The sequence below is a fragment of the Mus pahari genome, chromosome 13 (genome assembly GCF_900095145.1).
Source record: "Mus pahari chromosome 13, PAHARI_EIJ_v1.1, whole genome shotgun sequence".
NCBI lineage: Eukaryota > Metazoa > Chordata > Mammalia > Rodentia > Muridae > Mus > Mus pahari.
The window spans coordinates 36,328,878-36,344,213 of record NC_034602.1 but is presented as its reverse complement, the minus strand read 5'-3'; the positions used below and the strand labels follow the sequence as shown (position 1 = coordinate 36,344,213).

General features: G+C 40.5%; 1 protein-coding gene across 3 annotated transcripts in view; it reads right to left on the bottom strand.

Annotated features, from left to right (window-relative positions):
* Positions 1 to 404: 404 nt before the first annotated feature.
* C1qtnf7 (C1q and TNF related 7) overlaps positions 405 to 15,336 on the bottom strand; it is a 98,382-nt gene continuing 83,450 nt past the window's right edge. For all 3 annotated transcript variants that reach the window (XM_021210922.2, XM_029545212.1, XM_029545213.1), the window contains 2 exons: positions 7,140 to 7,385; positions 405 to 1,376 (listed from right to left, as the gene is read on the bottom strand). In XM_021210922.2, the coding sequence (XP_021066581.1) occupies positions 745 to 1,376; positions 7,140 to 7,385 (878 nt within the window). In that variant the 3' untranslated portion in view covers positions 405 to 744. The remainder of the gene's footprint in view (positions 1,377 to 7,139; positions 7,386 to 15,336) is intronic.

Here is a 15,336-nt window from a genome sequence, read left to right as displayed (position 1 = left end):
CCAAAAAAAAAAAAAAAAAAAAAAAAAAAAAGAAATCTTTGTGCTGGAGAGAGGGGAACAGGTAGCTTCCGGGCTCACTAGTCAGCCAGGCTACCCAGATCAGTGAGCTCCAGGTTCAGTGAACTCTCTGGCTCAAAGAGCAAGATGGATGGCATCTGAGGAGAGACAGCTGATGTCTTCTGGTGTATACACACACACACACACACACACACACACACACACACACACGCGCGCGCACACAGTTATTAGAACATGTACAAGCATAAAGGAATAAATAAAAGAAATTTGTCACTCTATTTTAATTTGTTAGAAAATTCTTAGCATCTCTTGCTTTTTTTTGACTCTTGAGAATTGTCAATGAATTTCACTGTAATGTTATGACTATCCTAAATAACAAACAAAAATGGGGTTTTGTGAATATTTAATGAGGCAGTGTCATTACCAGCTGGTTGTATTGCCAAGGGCATTCAAATTTGTTAACATCATTTGCTTTAATTTGCTTAAATATTTAGGATCATTACTTTAGGGGGTCCATGTCTGAGGTTATGGTATGCCGTTCATTTTGTTGTGATTTCAGCTAGTTGGTGTTTTGTCTTATTTTGAAAACTCTGCCAGAGTCGTCTGTAAAAAAACGTTTTCTGAATCCCCGTATCACTTGCTCCACCTCCCAGCCCTGCAGATTGGATCAGAGTGTAAGCCACGGTGGTACTCGGGTTCCAACATCCAGGCCCGTAGTAGTCTGGATTACAGCTCATCATCTTCTGATATAGAGTCCAGGTAATCTGTATCAACATAGAGGAGAAACCCAGAGAACAAGCTGTCTGCCCAGCCTGGATCCGAGAAGAGGCCATTCTGGTCATTGAAGAAGATCTCCAGCCAGACTTCATCTTCTGGCTGCAGGTAGATGACTGTGGACCCCGAAGCCACATCGTGGTTCCCCGTGTTGGCATCAAAGGTCCTTATTCGGTACTGCCCATTGTGCACCAGTCCGATTGCTAGATGCTTATTGGCCAACGTGATATCATAAGAAAAGTAATAGATCCCGGGGAAAGCACAGATGAACTTCCCCGTTGCAGGGTTGTAATGCTCCCCCTCATTGAAGAGGACTTTGTTAAATATGATGGGTAGTCTTTCTTCTGGGTAGCTGGTTGTGATGCCAACGGAAAAGGCAGACTTGAGCACAATGCTTCCACATCTGCACACTCCAGGCAGCCCTGGCTCCCCTTGATCTCCTCGGTCTCCCTTTGGCCCAGGAGGCCCAGCTGGACCGGATTCTCCTTTCTCACCCTCTGGTCCTATGGGTCCTTTCTTCCCAGTTTCTCCTTGGTCTCCTTTCTCACCAGCAAGGCCCAGGGGTCCAGTTTTACCTTTTAGACCTTCAAAAATAATCAATAGCTAAATTAATAGTTCTCCCAGAGAGTCACAAACAACATACCTACCCATTGCTAACGCACCTTAAACATGTCTGGAAACAGTCAACTCTCAACAGCATCCTACTAATTAAAAAGCGTTTGGAAATCATTGATATACTAAGACTGAAAATTAAAAGAGATTGTCTTAGATTTCCTCCAGTATTAGAGACTTTAATTAGCCCCTAACTAATTAAACTAATTAGGTATTATTTTAAGGACAGATTAGCTGGTGCATATTAGTCATATCCTGGTACTTGTCACTACAGAAAGATGACAGAATGAGTCTCCGGGCAGACAGAACAAGATGATGCTTCAGAGACAGCTTAGTCTTTGCCCTGTTCTATTCCTGGTTGAGTTCACAATAAAGTAATTAATCAAAATCAAACCTGCTATTTGTCAACTATACCAGGACTGATATTAAATGTTTTGTTTGCCTGAATTGTCTTGTTTAAATCTCACTACAATTTTACTAACTAAAAATTATTAACTCCCTTGCAGAGAACAGAGCTAGTGAGTGACGGACGGAGCTGCTATCCCAACCTAAGCCTGCCCAACTCTGGCGTCTTGGTACCCCATTTTCTAGGACAATATGTTGGGTTGATCATGAAAACTGTAAGCACACCTGGAATGTTGGGCTTCTTATGTTACTAGACCTGAAAAAATAGTGATTACTTTCACCACGCTATAGGCTTGCTTTTGGAAGGGAAAACTGAGTCCTGAGATGGTAATTAGTTTAATGAGTTAGGGTCTAATTAAGGTCTCCAATACTAGAGGAAATCTATGAAAAATTTTTTTTAATCCTGTGTATTAGGATTAGAAGGACCCCAAGCCTTCCCAGTTTCATGATTTCTTTCTCTCTTAGACCTAAATGCCTCTTTCCTTATGGTAGGCTCTGCCCCCGAATGCATCACTTTAGATTTGTCTTCTAATTTCTCTGAGTCTCCTTACATATAGAAAAAACAATGGACATGAAAGAATTTCAGTGAATTCTAAGCCACTGTATAGGATTATTTTCTGTATGTTCAAATCTTTACATATGCAGGTTAGCTATAGGGTAGATAAAGAGAGATAATGATCTTGATTGAAAGCAGTCAACAAAACTCTTTCTTTTTCTTTTTTAACACAGTAATTGGTTTTAATTTTGTAACTGAATCCATGTCATAAACAATACATAGATAATAGCATTTCTACCCAAAGTATCCAAATTGTTATTATCTGCTATTATTACACTTTTTGTCATCCGGGAAAATGTATTGTTAATGCATGGTCTCATTTGTAGCCACGGTTTTCTTCCCAGTAACTTTTATTCAGCTAAGCTTTTTATCTCGTGGTGCTTTGATAACAGTTATTGGAGTGCGGTACACACTTCAATGCATATATGTGATCACTTGATTCTTTTTTCCCAGTTAATTGGCAAAATTAACAAGGAAATATCTTGGTAATGTAAATTTTAGGAGAATGAAAGCTCTGCCCTCAGAATGTCAAGCATGTCCTTTAATCCTTGTGAAAGTGGCTGTTTAACAATTTACAACACAGGGAGGTTACTGGCGATGAATGTCACCATTGTTTATGAGACAAGATCAGTGTTTTTATCAACAACAGTTGTGTCCCCTTAATGCAGTTGGCACTGAAATTCTACTGGTCAAAGCAGAACACACATGATAGATGTTTCTTGAAACAAGGTCCTAAAAATCTTAACTGTCAATGCTTGATTCATTGGTGTAGAAATGGCACATAAACTTTCTTTTGCTGGCCACGAATCAAAGACTACAATGTCTGGAATCTGTGTTTTAGCTTCAATAAGTAGCTTAACCTTTTCTGTATTGATCTTCAATACAGTAATAAAACCATTCTTATCTCAATAACAATTTTTTTCTTGGATATTTTCTTTATTTACATTTCAAATGTTTCCCCCTTTTCAGGTCTCCTCTTCAGAAACCCCCTATCCCATTCCCCCTCCCCCTGTCTCTATGAGGGTGATCTCCCACCCACCCACGCCCATCCTCCCACCCTGGCATTTCCCTACACTGGGGCATTGAACACCCTCAGGCCCAAGGACCTCTTCTCCCACTGATGTCCAACAGGGCCATCTTCTGTCACATATGTGGCCAGCACCATGGGTTGCTCCATGTGTATTCTTTGGTTGGTGATCCAGTCCCCTGGAGCTCTGGGGGTTCTGGCCTGTTGACACTTTAGTAACAATTTTAACCATAGAATTTCGTTACAAACACAAATCGTGCTGCTTATAAGGTTCTTGGTTAGTCACTCATTCTCTAGCTTCACAGACTCCATTTGTAACACAGAGACATTGGATCTAAGGCTATTCTGAGTTTAGTGGGCAACACAGTTAACTGTGACTGAGATAAAACCCACTTCAGCTGCGGGCAGGGTAGTGAATCTGAAGAAGAGGTCAGATCCCCTTCTTGGGGACTGGGAACTTAAGCTTCCCAGTCATTGGAACAAAGATTTGGAGTAGGTTGCTTGAGGGCTTATCCCCTTGAAAATTTGTTTAGAACATCTTATAAGTACTGAAATGCAAATTACAAATGTGAGGAGCTCTTCACAACTCCAGTGCTTGTATTTTCTATTGCAATACACATGTAATACCCTGAAATGCTGGATACATTTAGTCATGGAATAAATGTAATAATACTATATAGAAATTCTTTCTCTTTATATGGAGGGTTTTCCCATGTGTCAGAAGACTACACACTCAGAAGAAAAAGAAAAGAGGATAAATCGTTATGCATTAAGTATTAAACTATGTATTACTGAAGCTTAGCCACACAGAGTGTTTGTTTCTTTGTTTTAGTTCCATCTCAAATGGGTCTACCTAGATTTCCTCGTTAGAATCTTCTTATACTTCCATTCATCCGTACACCATCCATCTAACAAACCTTCCTTCTTTCCTTCCTTCCTTTTTTCTTTCTTCCTTTTTTCCTTCCTTCCTTCCTTCCTTCCTTCCTTCCTTCCTTCCTTCCTTCCTTCCTTCCTTCCTTTCTTCCTTCCACCAATGGATCTATGTATACATTCAAACATATATCTTATGTTTATTTCATTTAATATTGACTGACCATTCACTATATGAAAGCCTCCATGATAGGAGCTTGGTATTATAAGTTCATGGATACTATAATTCATATATTAAACTGGAATCCTGTTTCATGAGGACTTGAAAGATGGCTCAACTGTTAAAGGCCAGTCTCACAATCAAGACAGTAAGAATGCTTTGTGAGGTAGTTCTAGCGATATTTGAATGAGCACACTCTCAGACTTAGTTGAATCCTATATTATGATAATTGTTACAGACCAGTGAGATGTATCTTTGCAAAGAATTTGTGATTTGATGTAATAATCTCTTCATTTCTAATTAGAGTAGGGAAGTTGGAAAAAAAGAACTCTGTTTGTTCTGCCTGGACTTGGTTGAGGTGAAGGCGATCTGGTACCTAAGAAGGGAGCATATACAGAAAGACCCTGTGCTGTCACTGGAGAGGAAGGGGTGAGCAGAATGTCCCAGCCTCGGACTCCTCTGCAGCTGTGTTACAAGCATGGTTTCTGAGTGATGTGTGTGTCTCTTCACACAAGCCAGGCCTATCTTTCCTTTCTGAGCTGTGTAAAGCCTTCGGTGTGGCTGTTGTATTGATATAACCTCAGGTTGGAAAAGTTACTTTATTTTGGATCTCAATAGTTTCATTTATAGTGTTATTTTATTACATATTACAGTTACGGCAGATCATAATGATGAATGTTAATGTGAGTTCCTGACACATGGTGAGTTCTTAATAAATGGCCAGCATCTGGAGCTACAGCGATGAAGAGCTTAGAGAGTCGTTCTCCTTTACCTTCTGACAAATGTCTGTATTCTGACACACCTGGCTGTTGTGTTCTTTTTGACAGTTTGCAAGGTCTGGAGCTATTCTTATTTGTCAAGGTTGGGGAAGGTTTGCCACTGATATCCAGGGAGATGCTGTCAAATACCATACCAAGCACTTTACCCTGCCCTAAAAATTATTCAGCACTAAATGACATTGGTTTGGAGGCTGGGAAACAAATGCTCTCTAGAAATGAAAATTGGTAGTTAGAGGTACACAAAAATGTTTCCAAGTAAATAGTTACTCAGAAATAGATTCATAGAGGGATGAATAGATTGTATACAGGTCTAGCCCTAACCCCATAGGGCTAAGACTGTAGCATTTAAGAATATTATATTTGACCTGAAATAATGGTATTACTACCTTATGGATATATTAATCTTTTTTGTTTGTAGACTTTGTGGCTTTGTATGACCACAGATTTATTTTTGATCTGTTGATCAAAATTTAATAATGAACAATACCCAACATTTCCAAGTACTTAGCACATGGCAATTATTGTCTGGGACGTTCTGCATATATAACTACCCTTAAAATTCACAATTTCCCTTACTGTTGCCAATTTACAAATGAAGCTCAAAGAGGATTTTGCCCAGGGATGCTAAGTCTTGGCTGAAAGAGCCAAGATTTGAATCTGTTTTTCTGCTTGTGTGATTAGCCTCTACATTCTTCCTTCCAGACACAGCGAGATGAAAGGGTCACTAGATAGAACCATAATTTGTGTGCCATAGAAATTTAAGGATATTCATAATCATAGCTCAGTCATAATTTCATTCCACACGAGCCATCTTATAGACAGACACCTTTGAATAACTATGTTTAAGCTCCAAATTCAAGGTTGCTTATTTGACATTGAATCTTTATGTAATGTTCTGTAATATTGAACAATGCTCATGCACCTGACAGCTATTGATTTGCCCAATATTTCCTGTATGGAATATTTGTAAATGATGCATTAGCCAATAATCTGGAAATGTACTGTGGTACTGTCTCACAGAACCCCAGTAAATCAGGTGTGGTGACTGGAGAGAGGCATATTTTTGAGATCTATGTATTTTTTTTCCTTCTTATCTTTTAACTTGTACACTCAGAAGCTTGTTTTCAAAGATTGATTCCAAATCCCTTCCTCTTGTAGAGTTCACATAACTTCTGTAGAATTTCAATTTGGTTTCCTTGGAAGGACTGTGGATTCTGGCAAGCTTCCCAGGCTAACCTATCTGCAGGGAGAAAAGCCTGAAAACCATGAAGGACTAGAGGACAATTGTATTGTCTTCAAGAGCTATGTAAAGTCTACATGACAGCTGTTGCAGGGCAGCTGGGAGAGTGCTGAGAAAAGGAAGGCCATCTATATGACACTATCGTCCTAGCTGCATACATGAAAAAAAATCTACAAGTCCTTGAGGAATATTGGTGTAGAAAGTTAGCTCTGAGCAGGGTGGCAACTGAGCTTCTGCATGCCAATTCTTTCCCTGCTCTGTCCCATCTGCTTCTCTCCCTAAGCTTCCATGCATCCAGCTGTTGTCCAGTGGTTCCAGTCATCAGTTGTTGAGATTCCAGATCCAGCGGTCATGCACAGTACCTGTCCATCTGTGCTCATCTCCCACAGCACCTTTAACTACAATCGGTTTCCTTTCATTTCCAATGTCACAAATATCCACCTGAGAAAGTCATCCTTGTGGCCAACTAAGGCTGGAAAGAGTTTGAAGCATAGTCATGGTCGAGTGAGTTGTTATTTTTAATGAAGGTAAAGGGCAGAAGCGATTGAAGGAGCAGTTCCCATCGAGAAGAAGCAACAAAGGGAGTGGCTTGGGAGGGCGGAGAAGGGTGTTGGAAGAACCTCATGGTGATTCCTTACCTGCAGCGCCCTTTTCCCCCTTCTCTCCTTTTCTGCCATCTCTACCATCCCTTCCAGGAAGGCCAATGCGACCATGGGGCCCAGGAGAGCCATTTGCTCCAGGAGGACCTGGGGGCCCAGGTAATCCAGGGATGCTGCAGATGTACCTTGGAGAGTAGCTCTCTCCCTTAGCCTGATTGGCCCGAGGTTGTCCACTTGCACAGATGGCAAGACTCGTCACGTAGAGCAGGACAATCATCTTGGGCTCTAGAAGAGATGGAAAGACATCAGTGCACTCTCCAGGGAAGGGCTTTGGCATGATGGAGTTAGGGTGGGCAGAAGAATGGGTGTCTGTCCAGTCCCCTCTGGCATTTGTTTTTTTCATATTTAGAACCCTGCTTCCACTTTTGATTTAAGAATACATCAATCCACTGTTGACAGAATCCTCATTGCCTTACACATGGACTGATGTCGATGGAGGTTGAAAACATTCTAAACACATTTCTTTGCTGCATTTATTCTGAAAGAATGGATGGTCTTAGCAAAATATAAGTTTCCTTCTTGCAAGACTAATATATTAGAAAAGGAAAATGACATATTCAAATGACTTAGATAAATACCAACACAGTTGCCACTATGCTGGGATAATTAATTTCCCCTGACAGATTACTATATACTTATTTTCAGTCTTCGTGTATGTGTCTGTGTTGTGGAGAAAGGTGATATTGTGCCAATACTGTGATTTAGTACATTGTTCTTTTCACTTAACATTGATTTAAGCTCTTACTGGACCAATTATCTGTAACATTAATTACCGTCTTTCTCCCTCTTTTCTTGTATGTATAGAAGTTGCTTTCAGAGTTGTGCCAATGTGACACTGTGTCGCATCCCCCCCCATTTTTGCACGCATCCATCCATTTCTCAGAATTCATGGGAGAAAAGGCACATTTTCAGAAACCCATGGTTTTCACTTGTTAATCATGTGCAATGCCAATTAGAGTTAATTGAAGTACTGTGCCTACCCTGGGGGAGTCTGAAACTTTAATTTAAAATCTGCAGGCTATAATGCCTCTGTGTCCTATTAAGCTGTTAGCACTGGGGGTCAATTAAAGAGCTGGGTGAACTTAAACCATGCACCATGCCACATGGGCCAAGGGAAGTAGATACAGGTCTCTTTGACTCTAACCTAGTAGGACCTGGCTTCTTACTCCACAGAGCCTGGATATGGAGAGCAAGGAATGATATATTAGCATGATCCTGGCACATAGGCAGCATAAGCTTGGGAAACCTGAATTTTCAGGCTATGTCTTACTTAGGGATGAGTAGTTTCTTCAATGGGAGAACGCACATGTGTGCTTCTGTGGGTTGTAAATGAGCTTTTGGATAGCTAGACCTGTATTTTCATATAAAATCTTCATAGTGCTTGATCTGGATAACGTTCTCTTAAGGGAAATACTAACAAAATGAGGGAAGAGTGATCAAATGCTAGTTTTGACAGCCACCCCAGAAAATTTAAAAGACCCACCACATACCATACTACTTTTATGGTGCTCATGGAAAGACTGGAACATCTTGCAATTATACCCAGAAATTTGTCCCAACTCAGGAATGTACATGAGATTTTAGAGTAATTTCAAGTCTTAGAAATCTCATCATCAGAAAAGCTATAACCACGTATCCAGTGTTACCAGACTCTCCCATCAGAAGATACAAACACTTTTTGCCATGTACTATGTACTGGAACCTGCCATATGATATTATATTATTCTGTGTTCTGCTACTGTAATGAAACACCTGAGGCAAGGTGTTCACATAGGGAAGAGGTTCATTTAGTTAACAGTCTGGAGGCTGAAAATCTGGAGAGTGAAAACACCACGTGGTCCAGGCTCTCCAAAAGGCATTCTTGGCTGCACCACACCATGGTGTATCATATCAAGGTGGGAAGGATAGGCAGACATGAAGCTAGAACAACGGGGAGTGTCTATTTGGTGACTTTGCTCTGGGACCTGCTCATTAAGGCTCACATTGCCTCTCACAAACATTATAGTGGGAGCAAGCTTCTAACATTCGAATCATCATGATAAATCATACCCTGAACAGGAAAAATGCCGACCCTCAAACCACTGATGCTAGTGTTCAAATGGGACTAAGGCATTTTCTGACAAACCCTGTGATTCTGATAGCAACATGAGCTCTTCAGGGAACTTCATGGAAGAGGGACCAAAAAGCAGGTAAGAGGCAGAGGATGACTGCAAAAGAGTTCCTGCTAGACAAGGCAGGGATGTTGCTTCCACAAGCTCTCAACATCTATAATTGCCTGCCAAGACCTACACGAGAGCATACCAGTCAACATCCCAATGTGAACAGAGGCAAGACTCACAGCATCCCTCCCTTTCTGAGTTGAGAAGCTACAAGCAGTCTATGGCTGCTGAGGGAGACAAGACACATGATAGGTTGTCTAAGTTCTATTGGTCAGCCCTAAACTCATGTATGTATAGACAACACAAATTATACACATACATTAGTCACACACACACACACACACACACACACACACACACACACACACACACACGTGCGCAGGAGGCATTATTTGGAAAAGGAGATATGGGGGATCATGGCAGGAACTGAAATACCCATGATCAAAATGAAAGATCTGTACGACGAGAACTTCAAGTCTCTGAAGAAAGAACTCAAAGAAGATCTCAAAAAATGGAAAGATCTCTCATACTCATGGATTGGCAGGATCAATATAATGAAAATGGCTATCTTGCCGAAAGCTATCTACAGATTCAATGCAGTCCCCATCAAAGTTCCAGCTCAATTCTTCACAGAGTTAGAAAGGGCAATTTGCAAATTAATCTGGAATAACAACAACAACAACAAAAAAACCTAGGATAGCAAAAACTCTTCTCAATGATAAAAGAGCCTCTGGGGGAATCACCATGCATGACCTCAAGCTGTACTACAGAGCAATTGTGATAAAAACTGTATGGTACTGGTATAGTGGAAGACAGGTAGATCAATGGAATAGAATTGAAGACCCAGAAATGAACCCGCACACCTATGGTCACTTGATCTTTGACAAGGGAGCTAAAACCATCCAGTGGATAAAAAGACAGCATTTTCAACAAATGGTGCTGGCACAACTGGCGGTTATCATGTAGAAGAACGAGAATCGATTCATTCTTATCTCCTTGTACAAAGCTCAAGTCTAAGTGGATCAAGGAACTCCATATAAAACCAGAGACACTGAAACTTATAGAGGAGAAAGTGGGGAAAAACCTCAAAGATATGGGCACAGGGGAAAAATTCCTAAACAGAACAGCAATGGCTTGTGCTGTAAGAGCAAGGATCAACAAATAGGACCTAATAAAACTGCAAAGTTTCTGTAAGGCAAAAGACACTGTCAGTAAGACAAAAAGGCCACCAACAGATTGGGAAAGGATCTTTATCAATCCTAAATCAGATGGGGACTAATATCCAATATATATAAAGAAATCAAGAAGATGGACTCCAGAAAATCAAATAACCCAATTAAAAATGGGGTACAGAAAGGCCCCCAATGGAGGAGCTAGAGAAAGTACCCAAGGAGCCAAAGGGGAATGCAACCCTGTAGGTGGAAAAACAATATGAACTAACCAGTACCCCCTGAGCTCATGTCTCTAGCTGCATATGTAGTAGAAGATGACCTAATCGGCCATCATTGGGAAGAGAGGCCCCTTGGTCTTGCAAACTCTATATGACCCAGCACAGAGAAAGGCCAGGGCCAAGAAGTGGGAGTGGGTGGGTAGGGGAGCAGGGGCAGGGGCAGGGGGGAGGGTATGGGGAACTTTCGGGATAGCATTTAAAATGTAAATAAAATATCAAAAAGATGAAATATTAAAAAGTTACATGAAAAAAATGGGGTACAGAGATAAAGAATTCTCAACTGAGGAATACCAAAAGGCTGAGAAGCACCTGAAAAAGTGTTCAACATCCTTAATCATGAGGGAAATGCAAATTAAAACAACCCTGAGATTACACCTCACACCAGTCAGAATGGCTAAGATACAAAATTCAGGTGACACCAGATGCTGGCAAGGATGTAGAGAAAGAGGAACACTTACATTGTTGGTGGGATTGCAAGCTGGTACAACCACTCTGGAAATCAGTCTGTCAGTTCCTCAGAAAATTGGATATAGTACTACTGGAAGATCCAGCAATATCTCTCCTGGGCATATACCCAGAAGATGTTCCAACTTGTAATAAGGACACATGCTCCACTATGTTCATAGCAGCCTTCTTTATAATAGTCAGAAGCTGGAAAGAACCCAGATGTCCTTCAACAGAGGAATGGATACAGAAAATGTGTTTACATTTACACAATGGAGTATTACTCAGCAATTACAAATAATGAATTTGTGAAATTGTTAGGCAAATGGATGGATCTGGAGGATATCATCCTGAGTGAGGTAACCCAATCACAAAAGAACACACATGATATGCACTTACTGATAAGCAGATATTAGCCCAGAAACTTAGAATACCCAAGATACAATTTGCAAAACACATGAAACTTAAGAAGAAGGAAGACCAAAGAGTGGATACTTCACTCCTTCTTAGAATGGGGAACAAAATACCCATGGAAGGAGTTACAGAGACAAAGTTCGGAGCTGAGACAGAAGGAAGGACTATCCAGAGGCTGCCCCACCTGGGGATCCATCCCATATACAACCACCAAACTAAGACACTATTGTATATGCCAGCAAGATTATGCTGACAGGACCCTGATATAGCTCTCTCTTATGAGGCTATGCCAGTGCCTGGCAAATACAGAAGTGTATGCTCACAGTCATCTATTGGATAGAACACAGGGCCTCTAATGAAGGAGCTAGAGAAAGTACCCAAGGAGCTGAAGGGGTCTGCAACCCTATAGGAGGAACAACAAAATGGACTAACCACTAACCCCCAGGGCTGTGTCTCTAGTTGCATATGTAGTTTGCCATCAATGGGAGGAGAGGCCCTTGGTCTTGCGAAGATCATATGTCCCAGTACAGGGGAATGCCAGGGCCAAGAAGCGTGAGTAGGTGGGTTGGAGAGCAGGGCAGGGGTAGGGTATTGTGGACTTTCGGGATAGCATTTGAAATGAAGAAAATATCTAATAATAATAAAAAAAGAGACAAGACCCATGATAGGTTGTCTAAGCCCTATTAGTCAGCTCTAAACTCATGTATGTGTAGACAACACTAATTATATACATATGTGCATACATACATTAGTCACACAGATAGACAGACAGACACATCACACACACACACACACACACACACACACACACACACACAATGTGTGTGTGTGTGTGTGTGTGTGTGAAGCATTATTTGGAAAAGGAGATATGGTGGACCATGGCAGGAATTGGAATACCCACGATCAAAATGCATTATACATGTATGATTTTTCTTGTTACAGAAACAAGATATGAGCTGTTTTGAAGAAGACTGAGATAAAAAATAATGGAATGAGTATCCTATGCACAACCTTTGCTATAATTAAAACTGGATGCATTGATTAAAAAAAAACAGTTCCTCCTCTTCATAGATCCCACTTAAGAGGATACTAAGGAGAGGGTTTTTAACTATGCATGCAGAGCACTGAAGGCTGTAACTGAAGCCAAGAGGTTCTTATATTAAAGACTTGAGGTTATTGATTATTGGCAGAAAAGGATTTTGAGGGAGTTTAGGCACCAGTGGTGGTGTGAAAGTCATCATGGGAACATTAGGGAAGAAGAATGAGTTGGGGATCTGGAGAATGGTAGACAGAGGGCACAGGTAGTTTGGAATGTGCTTGGTAGAAAGAATTCATCACCAATATCAAGCAGTATGTGTTCAAAGGAGGAACAAAATAAGCAGCGAAAACAGTTTTGTCATTGAACAAATGGACTGATTGTCCTTGTTGGAAGCACTACAGGACTGTCTGGTACAGGAACCTAAATACTGGCACACAGATCCAGTTAGAACCATTGGGCATCACTCAAGATACTTATTTACTAACAATGGTCACCAGAAGAGAGGTACAAGGTGTTGTTATACTCACTGCAGGAGATGGCATGATGGTAAGTGTTTGGCCAAGTCTAAGGACTCAGTTCATGCACGAAGATGACAGAGTGTGAGTTACCATAGAAACCCACAGGGGTTTCTCTACTTGATCCACTCAGCCCTCAAGTCACGTGACTTCATCTTTGACTTTCCTGCTCAGTTCAGTTCTAGCTGTAAAGGATTCCTTGGTGTCCCTCAAAAACACCTGGCACAACCTGTCCTAGGATCCTTGTGGTTTCCTTCTTCTGGGTAAAATCCCTGCCCCAGTGTGTCCTTGTGGCTGAACTCCTCAAGTCTTTCTTGAGGTCTTTCTCCCATGCCATCATGTTCAGTTCAACCACTGTCATCTTATTTAATATTGTGAAGTATATTGTTCATCCCCAGCCCCCTTCTTCCTGCTCTATTCTTCTGCCCTCCCTTGCATTATCATCTCAACTCATGAGATTATTCTTATCTTTATTTTATTATATGCATCTTTTTCCTTATATGACCCATAGCATCCAAACTCCACAAGGGTAGGGACCTTTCTCTCATTTGTTGATGGGTCCAATTGTCTAGAACAGCACTTAACACAAACCTACAAGATGGGACAAGAGATGTTTTGGAGGATGAGGCATAATTGCTGTGTAGAAAAAAAAACCTAATGAGAAATGATGAAAATATAAGAAAAAGAACATTGAAAGGTTTTCCCTGCAACCATAGGTTCTTTTTGCAGTGTTTAAGACTACACAGTAAGAGCCGGGCATGGTGGTGCATGCCTTTAATCCCAGCACTTGGGAGGCAGAGGCAGGTGGATTTCTGAGTTCGAGGCCAGCCTGGTCTACAAAGTGATTTCTAGGACAGCCAGGGCTATACAGAGAAACCCTGTCTCAAAAAACCAAAAACCAAAAACCAAAACCAAAAACAAACAAACAACAGCAACAAAAAAGACTACATGTTAAGAACTTCAATGGTTTAGTTTATGTAGCTTACAGTGCTTAAATGTATTAAAATACTTTTGCATATATAACTAATATATTTCCAAAAATGGAAAGGAAAAGGGTACAAAGTTATAAGTAAATCTAGTGTTGTTTTTCTCTTTTCTAAATCCTGATTTGTTCCCCACAGGTGAGTCCTGTTGTCTACTACCTGTGTATCCTTCCCCAGCTTAGTTTTATGTAGACAGAATTCTCATTTTGCTCACAAACATCATGTTTGTGGGGGATGTGTCCCAAGACCATCACCTCACTATGTGTACCAAGATCAAAAGAGGCTCAAAGCCCTGATATAAGCTGTCTTGTATTTACATATGGCCTATGAACATTGTCCTGTATATTTTGAGTCACTTACCTCTAGGTTATTTATGATATCTAACATCATGTGAGTTGTACTGTTCACAGCATAGTAAGAAAAAGTCTGCACCTATGCAGTAGGTAATTACTAAACAATCATTATTTATTGCTTATCTGTGATTCATTGGATTCAGTCTCATAGAACCTCTGGATAGAGGGCTCAGTTCATCTCTCTTCACATAGAGGCTTGACAATCCTTTTATTTCGGGAACTTTAGGATGTCTGTCATATGCATGTGTTACATTAACTAGTGTCCCACCAATGGACACTTGTGGTAGTTTCATTCCTTTGTTATTATAATTGCTACAATAATAAATATTTATATTTATTGGTCTCATGACAAATATAGGAAATATTTTCCTAGGTTTTCTTCTTATTTAATTTTAATTATGTGTGTCTATGTGTAAGTGCACAAGTCTGACTGCAAGAGCCTGAACAGGCTAGAGATGTTGGATCCCTGGAGCCAGATTTATAGTCAGTTGTGAGCTTAACGTGGGTGATGTAAGCAAATCCGGGTTCTCTGAAAGTTCAGGAAGACTTTTAAACCCCGAGACACCTCTCCAGCTTTTATTTTTACTTTTCAATGTATATTTAAAATATTTTTTATCATTAAAACATTTTCTAAAGTCTAATTATTATGTTCAGAATATTTTCCCACTCCATAATACTAAAAATAATTTGACATTGATTTCTGTTCTCCCATCTCATTTTATCACATACAAAAGTTTGCTCCACTATGCTCTTTCTAATTAAAAGTGTCGAGGTAGCGATACAACTGCACATTTACAGCACCACCTCCTGAACAATCCA